General features: G+C 37.7%; 1 protein-coding gene across 1 annotated transcript; it reads left to right on the top strand.

The window, feature by feature from the left end:
- Window positions 1-2,877: 2,877 nt before the first annotated feature.
- On the top strand, window positions 2,878-17,690 carry tspan15 (tetraspanin 15; the record flags this gene model as incomplete). Its single annotated transcript, XM_010773876.1, has 4 exons — window positions 2,878-3,174; window positions 12,444-12,629; window positions 14,088-14,162; window positions 17,590-17,690. Coding segments are annotated over exons 1-4 (452 nt in total), but the record flags the coding sequence as incomplete, so codon positions are not given.
- Between the last annotated feature and the right edge of the window lie 1,794 nt (window positions 17,691-19,484).

Raw genomic sequence — 19,484 nt, 5'->3', positions numbered from 1 at the left:
TTGAATATTTTCTATGTGTGTGCGGAGGTGGTTACAACTGCATTTCATGTTGCTGTATTATACATTGAGATTGAAGCTGATCCTTGAACATTGCTCTCTTAGGAGCCATTCAAAAAGGATCCTTTCTATGTGTGAATTTGTTAAATTCACACCTCTGGTGTACCATAGGGTCTGTGACCCACAGTCATCATCATCATCATCATCATCATCATCATCATCATCATCATCATCATCATCATCATCATCATCATCATCATCATCATCATCATCATCATTAGTTTTTACTTGGTATCGAGTTAGATTGCCCTCCTAAGAGGCACATATTATGGGTTTTGACATGGTCAAAGAGGTCAAACATTATTGCAGTTTGGATATGTGTTCTTTGCTGCAGCTACGACAAAATCTGTTTTCAAAGTTCTTGTGATCGGCGCTCTTAGTGCAAAAGCAAATAAAAATCGTTTTGATATATGAAATAACTGTGCTCCCCCAGGTTAAATCTATTTGAGATTAAAAAAGGGTTACAGAGATGAAAACTGGGTTGATAACCAATGATGAAGTAATCGCAAAGAACAGTCCTCTGATTGCAGTTATTGACAGTCATTTTAAAAAATAGCTTGTTTTTACTCTGTGGCGTCAGAAACATGACCAAACACTCAAGACAAATTCACTGATTTGATAATATGAAAAATAAATAAAGTACCTCAATTTGAGTGCACGTAAAAAGAAGTACACACAGTTGTGCAAGGTCTAAGTCTTGGTACTCCTGAAGCACATGAACTGCAGCCATGCATGTGTGTTTACTAAGAGATAAACAGTATGCATATTTACGTTTTAACTCAGCCACTTATCACCATAAGGTGCCACTAAGGACACTCATGTATAAACTTGCTGTACTTTAACAATGTCTTAATTTCTGCAGTTACATACTTTTTATGTCTCCACACAACAAGTATACTGTGATAACATGTTTGTGCTTTCAATGTATCGCTGTCTTACTGGCATACTTTCTCTTTTGCTTTCTATTGCTTTAATTCTCAGCGACATTAACTACTCCCATGTTGACTTTTATTCTTCACACATCATTCTCTTTTTTTGCCTTTCCTCCCTTGCTCTTAAGGGAAATCTCCTCTATGTGTTTGCACAGAAAATAACAGATAGAGGTAGCACTGCTGACTTCAGCTAAGCTCGTTCTGTCTTCCCTCTGTTGAGTGTGTACACTACGCACTGCATGTGTGTACTTTCACATGCTCACAGACCTTTATTGGCCAGCAGGACCTGGTGAAGGGCGTGTTGAAGGGTACAGGCAAGGGAATGAAACGTTTCTAACAAGCTGGTGTAAGTGTGTATGTGTTGTGTCAGGTCTCTCAAAGGTCACCTATTGTGCAAAATCAAAATGTTCATGTGTTTTACTCACAAAATGTGCCCCCTCAAGTTTCAGGAAAAAAGATTCTCTCTCTTTTTGTCCTGATCCAGCTATACAAAAACGAAAATGATCCAATTTGTGATGTCACAATCTTTTTCTGGGTTGTGTAACCATTAGCCAATAACCAACCAAGGTAACACCCGCCCACCTTATCACCTGAATAGCAGAATTCTGTGTCTGAAGTCCCAAAACACCTCACTGAGGCAACAAAAACAACAATCACTATGACGCTTTTTTTTTTTTTTACCTTTTACGCACCTTGGAAGGAGGAGAGGTTGTGCTCACACGCAGTTTCTAGAATAAGTACAGAAGTAAAAATTAACAACAGGTCTGGTAAAAAAGCTTTCTTTTTTCTTTTACTATGCTTTGCACTGTTGTCAGATATTGCTATTTTGCTTGTGAAAGCAAACAAGACAAAGGTGGTGGTGATAATTAAGGATTAACCAATCCAAACGGGGGAAAGTAGTGATTTATTTGAGTGAGAAGCCACTCAGACAGCTCCCTCTTATCGACTCAACACACGTTAACAGCTGCTGATAAGGTTCGAACAGAGGAAACAGAGTCGGACAAACTGCAAACAATAAGGGCGATGCTGGCGTGATGTTCTGGTGTATGAAGGCTCAACATGTTCTGTTGTGGTCCACAGCTGTATATTATTAAATGGTTCAAACTTACAGTAGTCTTATTTAAAATATTCTTAAAACCAACATTTTCAAGGTGATGTGTAGACGACAATGTCTGCATGTTTTTAAGGTTTTGGGTTGGTTTATTTAGCAGTCAAAGAAGATCAACTCTATATTGATGATGTGTACATTTTGGTCCTTGTATGAGTCTTAAACAAAGGCAGAGCAGTCAAAAAACAGCAGTATTTGGTAGTACTAATGTTAAAGTTAAAGTAAGTAAGTAAGTCCTCTGAAGGATTCACAGATTGTCAATTATTTGTGTTTTATCTGTTGTGTTTCACCACTAGGGGTCAAAGTTAGATTTTTTGAGATCCATATTGTGCTGCATGTGTGCTAATTAGCTGTTATGTGAGACTGATAGAGCTTAATTAAACAGCCTTTTGTGTTGTGTATATACTTGTATTTTTCATTAACTGTTAAATGATTGTCTTTTTTAAATTGTTGTCATTCACTTTGTAATTTGTATAAAAGTGTCTAACAAATTACATGTAATGTAATACTCATTGGCATCCCAATTCAGTTGGAAGGCAAATACATCTTCATATCATTAAATAATATAAAAATATATAGCTTTATATATATAGCTATGTTCGTTAAAAAAAACATATTTCTGATCCTAATATCAATGAGATTTTGTTTTTTAAAAGGAAAAGAGGAGGAAGTGTAATGAGCCCATTATTCCTGCACACGCCCCTGCTTCAGGCTTCAGATCAATGTTGTGGTGTCGTTCTGCTGTCAAAAACCAATGTAGGCTATTTCAAGCTATTAGTCATCGACAAAATATTTCCATGTGCATCACAACATAATAATACAACTGTCCATTCGCTGCCATTTTCCGCTTTGTTTATTTCATCTCATAAATCTCCTTTCAATCTGTCCATCAATCACTCCAACACGCGCTCCCAGGTGTGGTGACGAGCACAACGCGGAAGTGAGTGTCAACAGCAGACAGCCTGGAGTCAACTGTCCACAGACACGATGTCCAACAACCAAGAGATACGATACTGTCACCGATTCTCCTACATTTTGCTCAAGTTCACCTTGTTTGCGTATGGCATCGTCTGGTGGGTGAGTAACGTCATGTTTATTGTTTGTTAAAGAGGAGCGCGCGCTGTGTTTGCGCAGATATCCCGGCTCGAGGATCAGACAGACTGGGTGTGTGTGTTTCAGTTATGATTCAGCTGTGTGCTGTTCAAACATGATGTTTAAGTGAATAAATTATGAGATAGAGGATTGTATCGCCTTTTTAATGGCTGCGTTGTGTTTTTTGATGTACAGTTTTGAAACGACAGGTGTTGTACCTGTGGGGACATTTTATTCTGAAGGATCGCTCACATTGATAACCGTCTGCCTGTGGTAATGTGGCGACACCCTCCACCTTTACCCTGCTCTTACCTGAGTAGGTACAGGGTAAACACAACCAGAGGTGAAGTACTCTGATCTTGTACTTAAAGGTCCCATGTCATGCTTTTCTGGTTATTACCTGTCCCCTTGTGTGTTGTGTAGCTTTTTCTGCATGTAAACGGTCTGCAGAGTCACAAACCCTCAAAGTAGCCTACACCCTGTAGCGAGTAAAACTCTAACACAGAAAAAACCTGTCTATGCTGCCCCAAAACGCCTCGTTGGAGATTTCTCTTTTTCAATTGTTTTCTTCCTGAGTATATAATCTGTTTGTCATTTTCTGGTTGCTAACGCCATTGTAACACATAAACACTGATGTTCAGCTGTAACGGCTGTGGACTAATCAGAACAGAGTAGGCGAGCTGACCAATCAGAGCACAGTGGACTCATAGGGGGGGGTGCAGGAGCTCCAACAAGCCGTTTAGGACAGAGAGTGAATACACATACTATACAGAGATGCTGTATGAGAAACCAATGTGATTTTGGAACATTGAACAATGTAAATCTATTCTAGTAGACCTCAACAATGGAAATATGATCAGTAGAAATGGCCATGTCATGGGACCTTTTTAAGTAGAAGCACCAGAGTGTAGGAATACTCCGTTACAAGTCAAAGTACTGCAATCAAAATGTTACTAAAGAACAAAAGTATAAGCATCTGAATATACCTAAAGTACTCATTATGCAGATTGGTACATTTCAGAATAATATATATATGATATATTTTGATTATAATTATTGATGTATCAATGTGTTTATCAAAGCTGGTACAGGTTCAGGTTGTTTTAATTACTTTGTATTCAGCTGGGAAGCTTGTGAATTTACTTCAGGTGTAATTAAAGTCTAATTTAGGTGTTTATATTTCACATCATTTTTCAAGATCTGCAAAGTAACTAAGGGTATTACATAAATGTAGTGGAGTAAAAGTACACATTTTACCTCTGAATTGTAGTGAAGTAGAAGTAAAAAGTAGCAAACAATAGAAAAAGAAGTAAGGTACAAGTACCTCAAACTTGTACTAAAGTCCATTACTTGAGCAGATAAAGACAAAATGAAAGAGGAACAGTATATTCATTTTTATTTTTATTTATGGGAGATTCCAGAAGCTGCTGTGGCCGGACATAAGTCATGTGTGGGCCGTCAGATGACACATCAGCAACAAAGTTTTCAGTACATAAGGAAGTTAAATAACAGAGGGATTTTGCTCCAAATAACAGAGTTGGTCCAGTAATTGTATTTGTTCAACATAATCTGCATGTTAGCATTGCTAGAGTAAATTCAGGGAGGTTTTCATATATTTCTTCTGCACCTTCTTGAACTTCTTGTAACTAATAGTAGGCCTATCAACTCTTCAGACTTGAATAGTGTGGCTTTTTGTGATTAAACTAAACTGTGGTTACAGTCGCAGGGTGTGTGTGAGTTAAGATCAGGCTTATTTGTGTTTCACAAGTAACTTCTAATCTTATAAGAAAATGAATACATATGTTAAAAATGTAACATGAAACAACTGCTGTCTGTAAGGGACCCATCAAATGATTTTGGGCTTAACGTAGCCTTTTAATCTTTGACTATTAGTCTGCTGCTCAAGTGAATTGAAAAAAAACGATGACATAGAGTAGCCAACAGTAAAGGTGAGATTAGTTGTGCTTAAATGAAAGTTGAAAGACTTAAAGAATGGCTTTATCTTTATTTGCATATGATTAAGTGTCCAACAAACTCCTATCTCCATATTTGATTCTTGCCTTTTGGCATTGTGTCACAATGTCTTTTTTTAAATACTTTGATAAAAAACGTTTATTTCTCAACTTTTGTTGAGGCAATTTCAGTATTTTAAGTAAAAAGACAAAAATCAAAGCTGTTCTTTCTGTAAGTTTAATTTAAACCTCCGAGGGTCAACTCGCAAGCTCAGTAAAAATAGTGAACTTTTTTAAACACAATGATCCTCCATCTAGACCAGGGATGGGCAACTTTGATGGTGGTGGGGGCCACATCATTGATGTACTGGCCACCAGGGGGCCGCAGATTCACTTGGAACACACACACACAAAAATTCCATGTGTTGTATGTAATTATTAACAAATATACTAAGTCTGACATCTTCATTGACATTTTACAATCAAAGGGAACATCCCCAAAAAATGGGAACATCCTCTAATAAGCTCACTAAACAAATATCAGTTCACAGAAATGCTATTTCATTTTTGCAAGTGGCATGTTTGTAAAGAACAGGTTATTAAACAGTGGAATAAAACTATTTTAAACTATTGGAAAGCACGGANATGTACTTGTCCGATATTGTAAATAACACTTCCCGGACGATCGGGCGTGTGCTTTTTCGCACACTGTCAGGGATTTATGATATGTATTATTTCAGCCAATGCCAATAATTGGCAGCTTCTCATTCTTGATACAAATGTTTTTTTTTAAAGGAAAAAAAAAGGATAATTTGAAATTCCATAACCATAAAGTCATTATTATGCACACTGACATTAATATTGCGAACTGCAAATATTGCCAATATGTTAATATTTTATTTGCTATAATATCATTATTGTTCAAATGATGACGTATTTACCCAGAAATAAGCTGCGCATGGGTTCCCTCGACAAAAAAGCAATGGGATTTATCCATAGGATTTTGGAAAATAGCTCGAAATAAGGTCTGTGGAAAACGAACCTGTTTGATGAATGCACGTTTTGTTCAGCCGGATAATATCCACATGTCTACCCTACTTTTATCCTTTTCGAATCATAAATCGAATCGCCAGAAGCTAAATGCTAACGTTATACTATAAACGAACTATAGCAGGGTCGCTGCTTCAACGTCACGCCAAGTTAAGATCGATATTCAAAATTACAGATTCAAAATTGTACAAGTTGAAGCGTTTGTTTTTTACAGTTTGCAAGAGCGCAGGTACTTGCTTTCAAGCAGAACAGGACAAACAAACTTAGTGGGAGTGTTTACGTATTCGGTGTAATGACGTACAACGTCCTCGACAACTTCTGTAGTTCTATTCAGCCACTTGTTAACAACCATCATTTTTCAGACACGTAANTGTGTGCCTTGGCAGTCTCAGAATGACGTACAACGTCCTCGACAACTTCTGTAGTTCTATTCAGCCACTTGTTAACAACCATCATTTTTCAGACACGTAAACTCTTCAAAAATCACCAGTGGGGTCACTGGTGATTTATTTAATGTCGTAGAACAAAACGTGATCCGTCTCTTCAATGTGTGTCAACCACAGACCTTATTTCGAGCTATTTTCCAAAATCCTATGGATTTCCCATTGACTCTGAGACGAGGGAACCGGTAGTGGTAAAATGCTAATTCACTTCCGGGTTTTAGGACTCGTCACTGGACCACTCTATAGAAATATCCCACGTTTGACCCCGATGTATATTGTAGGAAACTGCTGTTTTTGCATTATGAAGCTATTGTTACTGTGGTCTGAGCTTCTTGTTCCTCAGGCTTGATTTAGCTTCAGTCTGCTGTATGAGGTCTGCTTTTATTAACCTGTATTTACAAAGTGAGTGTTGATTGAGCTAATTTATTTAACGGTGCTCATACTGATTCACACTAAACCTCATGCACACACAGGACTTCAGTTCAACTCAATATTTGCCTTTTTTCCACACACACAGCAGTTCTATGTGTGCTGTTATTTGGAACTTTGTGCTTTAGTGAGTGAACAACAACTATTGTCATGTGAGGGAATCATTAGAGTCTGACTCTACAATCCAACAACCTTTCTTGATTTTAAATGTCAATCAGGTAAACATGTCCCCGTTTGCTTGATGACGATCGCAAAAGTTGAATTATCTTCAAAATGTCACGTACGCAACAAGTATTATTATTATTTTAGTGTCATTTGATGTTTGATAAACAAGTGTATCATTTAGATGATTACACTTTAAATCAGAGAGAAATGCCTTCATGAAACTAATTAAAGAAAGCTGTCATTTACAATGCTGAATGATTTTTCTCTGTCAACTCCAGAGTCTGGTGAAAATACAGACTTTAACTAGAAATGCAGTCGGTTGGGAAACACTTTCAGCAAAGGTTGTTTCCGTAAGAGACAAAAAAGCGGGCATTCGCTCTGTTATAGGGATCCACTCCAAAATGCCGTGGCTTGTCCCTTGGTTCACGTATACCAAGTTTCAAAACCATCTGGAAAGTAGTTTTACTGTAATCTCGTGCCAAATTATAAAAAGTAATAAATGGACTGCTTTTATTGCTTTTCCAATCTTTGAACCCAATAAAAGTGCTTTTATATCAAAAGTCAACATTCTCACTCTGGTGGCAAATGTTGTCTTACAGAGTGTGCTAATCAGGAGTGATACACTATAGGCACTTTCACACCATACTGTAGTATTTTTCCAGGAATAGTTCCGATAGTTCCTGGGATTTTGTTTTCACACGAAAAACAGAACTTTTTTTTGAAAACCTTTTCACCCCTTTTTAGTCCCTGCTAGAGAGCAGGTTTCCTGGGGAGAAAAAGGTTCCAATTTCTGATTGGCTGGGTGGATTGCAAACCACGCCCCGTAAAACTCTGACAACTTTTTTTGAATCCGCCATTTTATTTGCTTGCTTTAGCATTATTAGCTTTAGCATTAGCCCAGCGCACCAATGGAGAGAGATTAATTTATGGCAACACAAAAGAAAACATGGGAGCGCTGGAGTGATGAGGAGGTGTCGGCAGCAGCCTCTACTGAAGCCAGTCCCCAACTCCGGGGACTTCCGGCCGGGGACTTCGGGTGGCAGTATACGCCGTGAAGTTGTTTGCGGCCTGCCAGTAAACCCAAAGCAGAAGCAGAAGAAGAAGAAGTGAAGTCAGCGGCTCCCTCAGGGACTTATTCCAGTGTGAACGCGATCTTCCAGGAAATAAAGATTTCCGGGGAACTAAGTTCCGGGAACTATTCCTGGGAAAAGTACTTGTTGTGAAAGTGCCTATTCACACACACTCACACACCATGGGCTCTGCCATAGGGAGCCCATAGATGCTTAAACATGTTGACTTCAGGGGATGACCACTCCTCAACCACAGCCTAAAAACAAACACACAAACTGTACTGAAAAATATGACCGCGTCATTTGGTAATTGGGCTCTCATTAGTCTGTATCGTGTCACTTGCAGAGCTTTCATTCTCCGGAGGACAATGCTCAGAGATATCAGTTTAAGTAGTTCAATTTGGTCCACTGATGATCTGGTTGGCTGTCTGTTTGACTCTCATCCTTAGTATTGCTATGTGTCTTGAATCTAACTTTATTCTTCTTTTAATTAGTTGCATGAAATTGTTAAGCAACAGTGATCAGAATTGAGAAATGTATTATGGCAGTAGAAAACAAAATAAACCTTTTCTAAAAAACTAATTGAGAATTTAACCATGTAGCGGGATCATTTTTATTTATTTATTAAAGAAACTATGAATCCTATATTTTCCGTCCTCTTTAATTAGTTGATAATTCTTAATCAGTATTATACGAATTATCCTGGTTTACCACCAATTCCCAATTGACAAAATGACAGACTTGCGGAGAGTTCATGAATGAGTCAATTTTTTTTCCAGCAGCTTGATGCCTGTTTGCTTTCAGAGCTTCAGCTCTGTGCTGTTTGCTCCCACATCAGTTAGTCAGGCAAACTAGCACTGAGACATGTTTTAGCAGAGTGTACCAGGTTATATAATACAACTTAACCTGGCCTAATGCCTGATGTTTTCATTAAGACATCTTCAGCTAAGTGCATGCTGATAAACAGAACTGCCTGTGTTAATATATCATCTCAGATATTTTGGTTAAGATTTGTTCACACAAACCAAGAAGACACTCTGTAAAGATGATCAGAGATGCAGAGATGCTCTGTGTATGGCTCTAAGTGCCCCCCTCTCTCTTTTGGCTGAAGTGAAGTGCGCACACAGTTTGGCGTGAGGCCAGGCAGCAGCGAGGCACCATAACATGCAGCAAGAGGGACATGTAAGGAAAGGACATTATGGTGGATTATAAACAGTGTGTGTGTGTGTGTGTGTGTGTGTGTGTGTGTGTGTGTGTGTGTGTGTGTGTGTGTGTGTGTGTGTGTGTGTGTGTGTGTGTGTGTGTGTGTGTGTGTGTGTGTTTCCTTTATTTGGCTGCTGGTGTGGAGTGATAACTAACACTGCTGAACATTTTAAGACTGTATTTCATTTTCTGTTTTGAAGTGTTTAGGGCTAATTTGCAAATATAAGCATGACAAACCTGTTATACTAAGATAGATGGTAAACATTACCATGATCAACATCCTGCTCAACATTCACTTGTTTGCAGTGCTCTGCGATGTCGGTACTTGTTTTTCTACAATACCCACAATTCTATAGGTTTTTTGGCAAGAACGCAGTAAACTCAATATTAACTTGTTTCCCTGTTAATGCCTCTTTGTAAAAAACAAATCTGTGTTTAAATTGGCACGAGTACAGTTAGTTAGTTATTATTAACTTTCAGCTGTTTTAGTATTGGCTACTGGGTAAGGTACATTCTAGCCTAATGGGTCTACATTATAAACTGTCCTGAAAGGTATAAATGTATTTCTATATGTTCTATGGTATGTCTTGGTATACATGATTGCACATGAAAGGCACATATTTCAAACTCTCTTGACCCTCCCTATATACATAAAGGTTCAAACAAATGTAAGTTACTATAAATGAGCCATTGGTGTTTGGCCTTGACTGCTTCAGCCACCTGATCATCACATTACAGTCTTACATTTCCTCATGTGCCATTTGGCTATAATTGAATCTGTGTAAGAGGTCCTTTTTAATTTTAGATTTGCCTCAAGCTCATAGCGATAGACTTAGCTGTTGAACTTAGTTGTCATGTATTCAGGGTAAACATGTTCTGCTTTAATTTATAGTATTAATTTAAAGGAAAAGAAAATTACACTTTTTGGCACTCACAACATTTAAGATCAAGAGTATCAACACAAGTTTAGCCATGCATTAGACCACATAACATTTAGCGTAGCATTTAAACGCGTAGCATGAAAACGACAACAGTTACTATGCACAATGAAGAAAACGACTAAGAGATGTATAGAAATGTGACATTTTGTTCTTGCATTTTGTCAGACTATGTGTCACTGTGAGCTCCTGTGCTATTGATTGATGGACTGTGTTATGAGTGAACAGTCAGTTATCATCCAATCATCATCCTAATTAGCTATTCTGCGTTTAGTAAAACAAATATTATAATGAGAGCTGTTAACTGCAGGATGTTGAGATTATCCTGAGTTACCTGGGATATTGTTCACAATGTTGTGAGCACCACAAATACTTTTCCACTGGCAGAAAAATATCACAGCCAGATAATTCAGAGACAACCAAAATGGCATGGATAGATAACCTAAGGGCTGAGTGCTAAATGTCTTTATCTCTTCCATAATATAGAGGATTTAGTCAACTGACCCTTTTTACACTTGTATTCACTCTCATAATGTCCAGAGCAGTGACAAAAGTGGTTACTGATTGCATAATTAGCTGCTTCCAAATGCTAATTTAAATTAATGCAGCTTTGATGTATGCTAAAGTGACACTGCAGATGGGGAGAGGAAGGCACAAAACACAGGACTGGACAGATTTCAGATAATGTTCGACTGAATACATTTCTGTCTCATTCAGTTGTTTCTGTCGTTGTGCAGTGAGCTCAGGTCTAACAAAACCCTTTACTGACGTTTTTTCCAGTAGGAGTTTCTCTCCCACACACCTCCTTTGTTTACTTCTGTAACAAAAGGATATCACTATGTTACACTCGCACTTCTATTGGCTAGTGCACATTGTTTGTGATACGCTAAGAGGCGGGACATCTCTAAGTAGTTGACCAATCACAACAGAGAGAACATAATTCAGTTTCACAAAGTGTATGGAAACAATGAAAACTGAAGACTTGAAATAGAAACAATAAAATAGACAGCGTAACAGAAGAAGCTTTTGCTTTGTGTGTTTTTATGTGCACAACCCAACATCTTTCTGCTTCACAGCATCTATTGTTCTAAAATGTTCTTTGGTGAGACTTGAATTGATTATCTAATTATGTGGAAGGCAAAAGAGCAGTTTGTGTGTGTGACTGTGTCTGAACTCTCACAGACAATACCGATTGCTCCCAGCAGATTTACTTTATTCCAAATTAAAGTGCCTCAAAGAACCTAATGAAAGAAATCTGTCATTTAAAATAACAACTATTAATTATATGTTACTGCATCCCCCTCCAGTCTGGTGAGCATGCAAATTATAATTGGACGTACGGTAATTAGCTTTTATGGTGTCAGTGGCAGAAGTTTCAAACTCTGGAGGCTGCAGAGATTACTACAGACAAGCATTTTTATCGTATCTATTTTTCTTAAACTATAAATAATTTAATTAATTATAAAACAACCAAAACTGCCAGTAATGTATACCACATAGTCATTAAAGGCTGCTGGATTGTTAACAATTAACATGAACAATTGCATTCCAGTATACACATTTTGAGTGGATGTTTGATTAGTCTCAATAATCTCTTACTGTATCTCTCACTGTGCCTTTTTATATTAGTAAGAGAAAATGTCCATATAATGCAGGTCTTTACTTAGCTGAATAAAATAGATACCCAGCATAATTTTTGTTTAAGAAAAACCTTTGTGTCTTATTCCTGATTTTAAGTCATCAAAAACTTGTATTAATAAAATAGAAATGTAACAACTATGAAGCCCCACTTCTGATCATATGTGTAGATCCGATATTAAAACCTGTTGGACTTTCCTCTAGCTTCTTTCACACATAACCTGTTGATCGTTTATCCAGCTAAGTGATGGCTATGAAATTGCATGATAGATAACCTAAGGGCTGAGTGCTAAACCAGCTTGTTTTTTCCTTCATATTCAACCTCGCTTTTTTTTTTATCCTAACAGCTTCTTATTGTGTTTTCAGTTGATAGGTGCCTTCCTCCTGGCCGTTGGCATCTACGCTGAGGTGGAGAGACAACGCTTCAAGACTCTGGATGGAGTGTTTTTGGCCCCGTCGATAATCCTGATCCTTCTGGGAATCATCATGTTTATTGTTTCACTCATTGGAGTCCTGGGTTCACTGAGGGATAATATAACGCTTCTGAAAGTGGTGAGTGGTGTGCCAAGTGATTTATCTTTTTGAAGGAAAGTGGCTACTACGATGCTTTTGTATCTTGTATTTATTTTTCTTTTAAGAATGATACACTAGAACAATCCATGCTTTCACTTCTTAGTTACAAAGTAGAATTAGTTTTGTTGTGGGATGGGGAAAGCAGATACTATGCAGATAAAGAACATATTCCTAAAGATGCAAACACAAATATATTAGAGGGTTAATTTCCTGTTGTCTTGTGTGCTATGAGCAATACCTGGCAGAAAAGGACAAATTTGACCTGCAACAAATTGATAATGAAACACAGTACCTCAGAGATTGAAGATAGAGGGTGAGAAAGTCACCTGTCGGGTCGTGACATGTTTCACCTGCAGATCGTGTCAGTGAGTGACAACGCTGCAGCCCCCCGAGGTCGGCCTGGTTTTCTCGGTGATGTCGGTTGAACATGTCGAAGCATGTTTCCTGCAATGTTAGTGAAGTTGTGTGTTAGTCTGCCATGGTCCTGTAGTTTCACATGAAGTTTTTACTAGCTGAAATATTGCATAGAAGGGACATTCATCCTTGTTTATGTGATGGTTTTAAATTGTGTAAGTACACAGGTAAAGTATGCAAGCCATCATATGAATTTGGGTTTACAGTGTGTGCAGGTATATTATAGTTTTTGCCATCAGGAGTCATTTGAAGTTGAACACATGGTGATGGTCCCATGCCATCACTTCGGGCATGGGACCATATGCTTTCCTTTTTACGCTTAAACTTTTAGGGATTTAAATACATTGGGGGGAAGAAATTAAGAATTCAAACAAGTTTTTGCTGTAGAAAACAGGCGGTCTCTCATGACCGCAAAACAAAGCACATCACAGGTTGAGGGTTGTTTATTTATAAAAATAGAAATCAGACTTTGGTGCCCACCTTCGAAGTAATATTTGTAACTCTATGAGGAGACATGGTACCTCAACGGATGTATAGCTTTGAGGCTATGGTAAACAAAAAACATGATTTAATTGTCTTTAAATGTATTTATAACTTAACTCAAAGAATATACAGAGGCTTTCAAAAGTATTAAATCCCCTTGAAAGTTATCAGATCTGTCTGGAAAACAAATCAATTCAAACACGTTTTTCCAGTCAATATGTTTATAGCAAACTCTGAGACTTTATCTTAAAGGCCAAAATTAATTAGGTCAGCAGATCTTTTAAAGAAAATAAAAGTATTCAATCCCTACACATTAGGCCACCTTGCAGCCTAAAGTATTTTGGGCTAAGTATCTAGCAGCTCGGCACACTGTTTAAAGAGATTTCCGACCATTCCTCTCTGCAGATTGGCTTAAAGTTTGTAAAGCTGGTTGGAAGACGCTTCTGGACCACAACACGTTATATTATGAATAGAAATATTACATTTGAAGTGTATAAGTTAAAGGTGTATAATGGCTCTTCCTCTTCTGTTTGCTCACAGTTCATGTACACCCTCTCTGTGTGTCTGATCCTGGAGCTGTTCGGAGGAATAATGGCGCTGGTGTTTCGGAACCAGGTGAGCGTCCACGATGTTGATCAAGTCAAAGTCAATTTTAATGTCAATCTTTCAGTTTGTGTGTACAGACGGAGAGATCGGAATTACGTTTCCAACATTCCCGAATACAAAAATACAATATACAGATATGTATACAAATATGTGCAAAATATGTATATCCTATATACACATAAACAGACACATTTACACACATGCACACATTAAGATAAAAAAACACAAAAATCAATATATACAAATTAACAGTCCCTTCAATATCAACATCTTTGGTGCAAGATTGACCATAGAATGTGCATTTATTGCAAGATTGTCTATAGCAGCGTTAACAAATAAATAAGAATAACCCGAGAGTTAGAAACATACAGCAGGTAGACACTTTTACGTTGTATCTCCTGTGTGGGCAGGAGATAATTGACCTTCCATGGCAGCTGTGCAATATAACAAGATCACTTGAAAGTCCATCTTGTCGTAATAATGCAAGGGCTTTCATCAGTGGGCGTGAAGCTCAACGTTCTTGCACTGTTGTCTCATTCAGAGATAGATGGAGACTAAGAAGATATTTATTTATATGGAAATCTTTTAGATTACTTTAACTACACAGGGTGGTACAAAATAATGAACCGCGACCAATCTGATGTAGTCTAATAGAATATATTAAAGTACATTTATATAATTATGATAATCATTCTTCAAACACCTTATCGCATATTTTAGATCAAAGATAAAGCCATGCAAGTTAGTAATTAGATTTCATCCCACTTTTTCTACTTTAATGGATATTTCAGTGACACAGCATTAAACAGGATTATTTCCACATAATTCTGGTAATTTCTCGGAAATGTACAGGGACAGTATCATCATAATGGATCCCTTTTTTAAAGATGATATCATTATCATTAAAATGGCATCATTATGCTGATGAATTGTTTTGCTTCCCTGACCTGTCCGTGTGTTTCTTTTGTATTCACCTCTGTCTTTCTCACATCTAAAATGTCTCTCACATCCTTTCTTTGTCTTACTCTCTATTTTTGTCTTCAGTTTTGGATCTCATTTCCTTCCTTCAGCAATAACATCCATTAATGTTTCTGTGCATACTAACACAGCCGGATATGTTGTATTTATGCAGCGGTGACTAGTCAAGCAGCATTCTTGAGTTGCATTCACGCTTCGGGGGGGGTAAAGAAGACATGAAGTGACCAGAAACCATAAATAATTATCTGACGTGTTAAAACTGGAAGTTATCAATTGATTTGGAATTACTTTTTTATATAAAACAAACAATTCATCACAGTTTATCAGGGTTAGTGACGGTCCTGAACAATACAAAACATTTTTCCAAGTCTTTCTGGTAAAGGATCGTTTTTAGATTTTTTAAATAAGAAGGCAAGCCACTGTATCCTTCATCGTTTTGTTTCCTGCTAAACTTTTATATTAGATATGTACCTGGCATAAGCACAAGTATCAGTATTTCCCCTACCATTGTCTTGGAGGGGCGCTGCGCCCCACTAACAGAGCCCCGCACCCCCCCTGAAATTCAAGGTGTTTAAACATTTTTTTAATTATAAATTATAATTTTTTTTTTATATATATATTTTTATATACAGTATATACATATAGCACCAAATTGCAACTAATTTATATCTACTGTCACTTTTCACATTGAAAATGTGCTCTTTTATTAAATAAACTAAACGTTTTCATTTTAAGTTGAGAGTTTAGTGTTTTTGACCCTAAGAAACACTGATGCATTAATCAATAACAATAATCCACAGCTCCTCTCTTCTGCTCCAGAGGATTTAAAAAATATATATCCCGATGCCACAAAAATGCATCAGTGACGTGGTTGAAATCTTGTCTCCAGAAAACAAAAAACTGAAACAAGCAGTATCAGTGACTGTGTGTTTGATGTGGCTCTTTGCAGTAACATAGAAAAAATGTGGCTCTTAACCTCTGACTGGTTGGCCACCCATGCTTTAGGCTATATACTATGTGGTGTTTCAATAAATACATATTTTAACGCCCAACAAAAAAATCAAAAGGTCAAATATTACTTCTACTGACCACAAACTCTCTCATTGAGGTACACACACAACCCCTTGAGAAGACAATCNGGAAACACTGAGTATGTTGTGTGATTAAGAACAACTCGGTGTGAACCTAATCGTTGTTTCCATTATGACATTTTATGAAAGTCATTTGTAGAAGTGAACATAAAAATCTAGATCCAATTTTGGCACATTTACACGAATATCACGTTAGAACTGACAAATAGGTTCTCGGATTTAAATGTTTTAATTAATAACATCAGTTTTCTTGATAAAAAGATCTGTCATAATGTGGCAACTTAATGTGGCCCAGTGGGGGGAAAAGGGTTGAGTTTCAGTGTCTCATTTCTCCACTTTGTAATGCTTTCAATCGTCTCCCTCAATTGAATAATGGCCATCTTGGAACACATCTTTGCAATAATATCGTGTGGTGCATTTTAATGTTTATGCCACGTTGAAAACCAAATGATCAGCATAATGATTTTTACATTTCAGAACTAATGGCAGTTCTATTTAAGATCCCATCAAACCCAGCTTCTAATATGTCAAATCTTAACTTCATTGCCTCATTTGAAAAGATATGGCTCTGCATTCAAATAAGATTTCACTTTCTTTCCCCTCAATTCCATGAACACTGTGTTTGACATCATAATGCCATGTGAGCTCATAGCGAGTTCTTTAATAATGATAAAGTGTCTCAAAGGGAAACGATTCAGTGGACTAAGTCGGAGTCTAGATATCTGCTTATTGTAATGTGGTTTAAATATGGCGACGTTGCACATGATACAGTAGATTCACTGTGAATATCTGATATGTTCAGGGGAGAAGAAAGAGAAATGTAATCAAAGACGAAATGCCTTTACGCTCTGCAACTCTCAGGAGGGGAGCAGTCTCAAGTTTGTTGGTAGTTTAAAGAGATATATGACGGAGAATATGCAGGCCTGAATGGCTCAATGCTTTTTCTATCCTCGTCTCTAATGAAGTATAAATAACACTGATGTATCCATAACAAAGACTGAAGTGAAATAAGTGGAATAGTTCCCTAAATTAAAAGCTCTCCATGACTGTACCTAATGGACTTTAAAGTTGCAAATATTTATTCTCAGTCTCTGGATAGACCGATGCGATGCATTAACCTAACGTGACCCCGCCGCACCAGATTGTGACTGACAGATGTGAGCTGTCAAACTGTCATCGTTTAATATTCCAGTTCAGTGGATCAGTCACCTTGAGAAATCTGAGCATTTCCTCTGGAGAGCTGCCTGTGTGACACTCTGATTGTAAATCAGTTATGTTGTGGATCAAAACACATGTTAACAAACACCTCCTTCATCCAATTGAGTCACAATCTGTTTATCTTTTGTTGGTTTTTCTCCCTCTTACAGACGGTGGGGCTACTGAACAAAAACATCCGAAAAGGCATCGTTAATTACTATGACGACCTTGACTTCAAAAACATCATGGACTTTGTGCAGAGGAAGGTAAGGTTGTCATGTAGTGTCTTTTTATAATGATGTCATAATGCAATGCATGACTCACAATATGAATGCATTACACGGCAAGTCAGGACTTGAAATGAAATGATCGCAGCTAGTTGTTTTCAATATAATCAGATAACTGTGCGGAGCCATCCAACTGCACCTGCCTCACACAGCCTGAAACCAGAAGTTCTCATCACCAACTTTTTATTAAGCACAATGGGTTGCAGTGTTTGGGGTCAGCAGACATTTCCCACTTGGAAAGTAAGATGCAGCCTGCGGCAAACTCCACTGATATTAGGAAGAAGAGAAAAGACAAACGATGTCTCAGTCTGCAGGCTAAATGCCACATGCTATTAAGGAATGTGCAAAATGACCAGCACCAGTTCCAGCGGAGCAGGATTGTTTCCTGATTGAATGATATTTAGGCCGCTTGAAGGCCAGAACGTATTGGCTGTTGTTGTGTGGAAGGTAATTTGGTGCTTTAGCGAGCACCTGCCTCAGTTTGAATTACTTTACAATGAAACTGGTCACCTTTAAAATATAAGATTGGATTGTGAAGGTCTAAACTTCCACATATTTTCAGTAGGCATGTCACAGTACAAAGAAGTCACAGTTTGATTCATATTCTGGTTTAAACTCTCATTTCATCTTTCTTTTAATTTATTCTGAACAGACAGTTGTGGCAAAGTGTCCTTCTCCTTCCTCTTGCTCATTATCAAAGGAATGAAAGTAACATTTTCAATACTTCTGTATTACAATCTACAAACGATAAACACACACTTTCTCAAAAAGGCACCGCTCACAGTAGGCTATGGACTGAAAAGCATTCCTTACAATATGAAATTAAACATGGAAACAAATATATACCATTGTAAATTATACAATCGATGCATTAGTTGAGTTTGAATTAGTTCCATCTTAATGTGATGGCAGTGGTGTAGTTGGCATTTTTCTAAATCATCAGTCAAATCTGACCAAAGTCCTGCAGAGTTTTTTAGCGTTGAACTCTTACAGAAAGATAAGACAAGAAAGACAATATGAAAACAGTGTGACAATGTGAAAAGGGTCGCTAATATAGGTGAACCTACAGAGCATTGGGTCTCTCAAACGTCTGTCATAGCATTACCAGACGCACCAGGTGTATGTTTCCAGGGGAAAAGCTTCCACTGCACACTGCCTGCTCAGCACTACACAGCAGACTTTCACAGTTTGAGACTAACTGATGAACATAGTTGCCAAAGAGTCATATATTTCCCTCAGGAGATGATGGAGACCAAATCCAGAGCTAAAAGGGAGTGATTATTGAACACACATTTACCAGGCTGGGATAAACACAACTCAAATGAATTTGTTGATGAAAGGACTCTCTGCCATCTGCATCAAAAGTTTCACAAATGCAGGAAATAGTAGTATGCCATATTGTTTTGGTATGTCATCCAGTCGACAATTTCATCAGCGTGTGCTTTGGAGTGTGCTACCTCCAAAGCAATTCCACTTCATTATCCCTTCAAACACAAGAAGGCCAGCTTGCTTTGGTAGCAGATTTTTTTTAATGTTTGTTCTGTAATGGGATTTCTTAACTCACTGGCACTCTGATCTGCTCCTTTATTACGACAAACAGCCTCAGTGATGGTGGAAAGCCATTTTGCAGCAGCGGTTATATCTCACAGTATATTTTTTCTGTGACTGTATCAAGCTGCTGCTCGTGTCCTGCTGTATAAGAGATTTAAGGGTTTTCTAGAGGACTGAAAGAAAACTTTAGTGGGAATTGAGACTGATTCCACTCTTAAATGGACTTT

This window comes from Notothenia coriiceps, unplaced genomic scaffold (assembly GCF_000735185.1).
Source record: "Notothenia coriiceps isolate Sejong01 unplaced genomic scaffold, NC01 NC01_scaffold00000184, whole genome shotgun sequence".
Lineage (NCBI taxonomy): Eukaryota > Metazoa > Chordata > Actinopteri > Perciformes > Nototheniidae > Notothenia > Notothenia coriiceps.
Note: the sequence above shows the minus strand (reverse complement) of the source record. Positions and strands in the feature narration are given on the sequence as shown.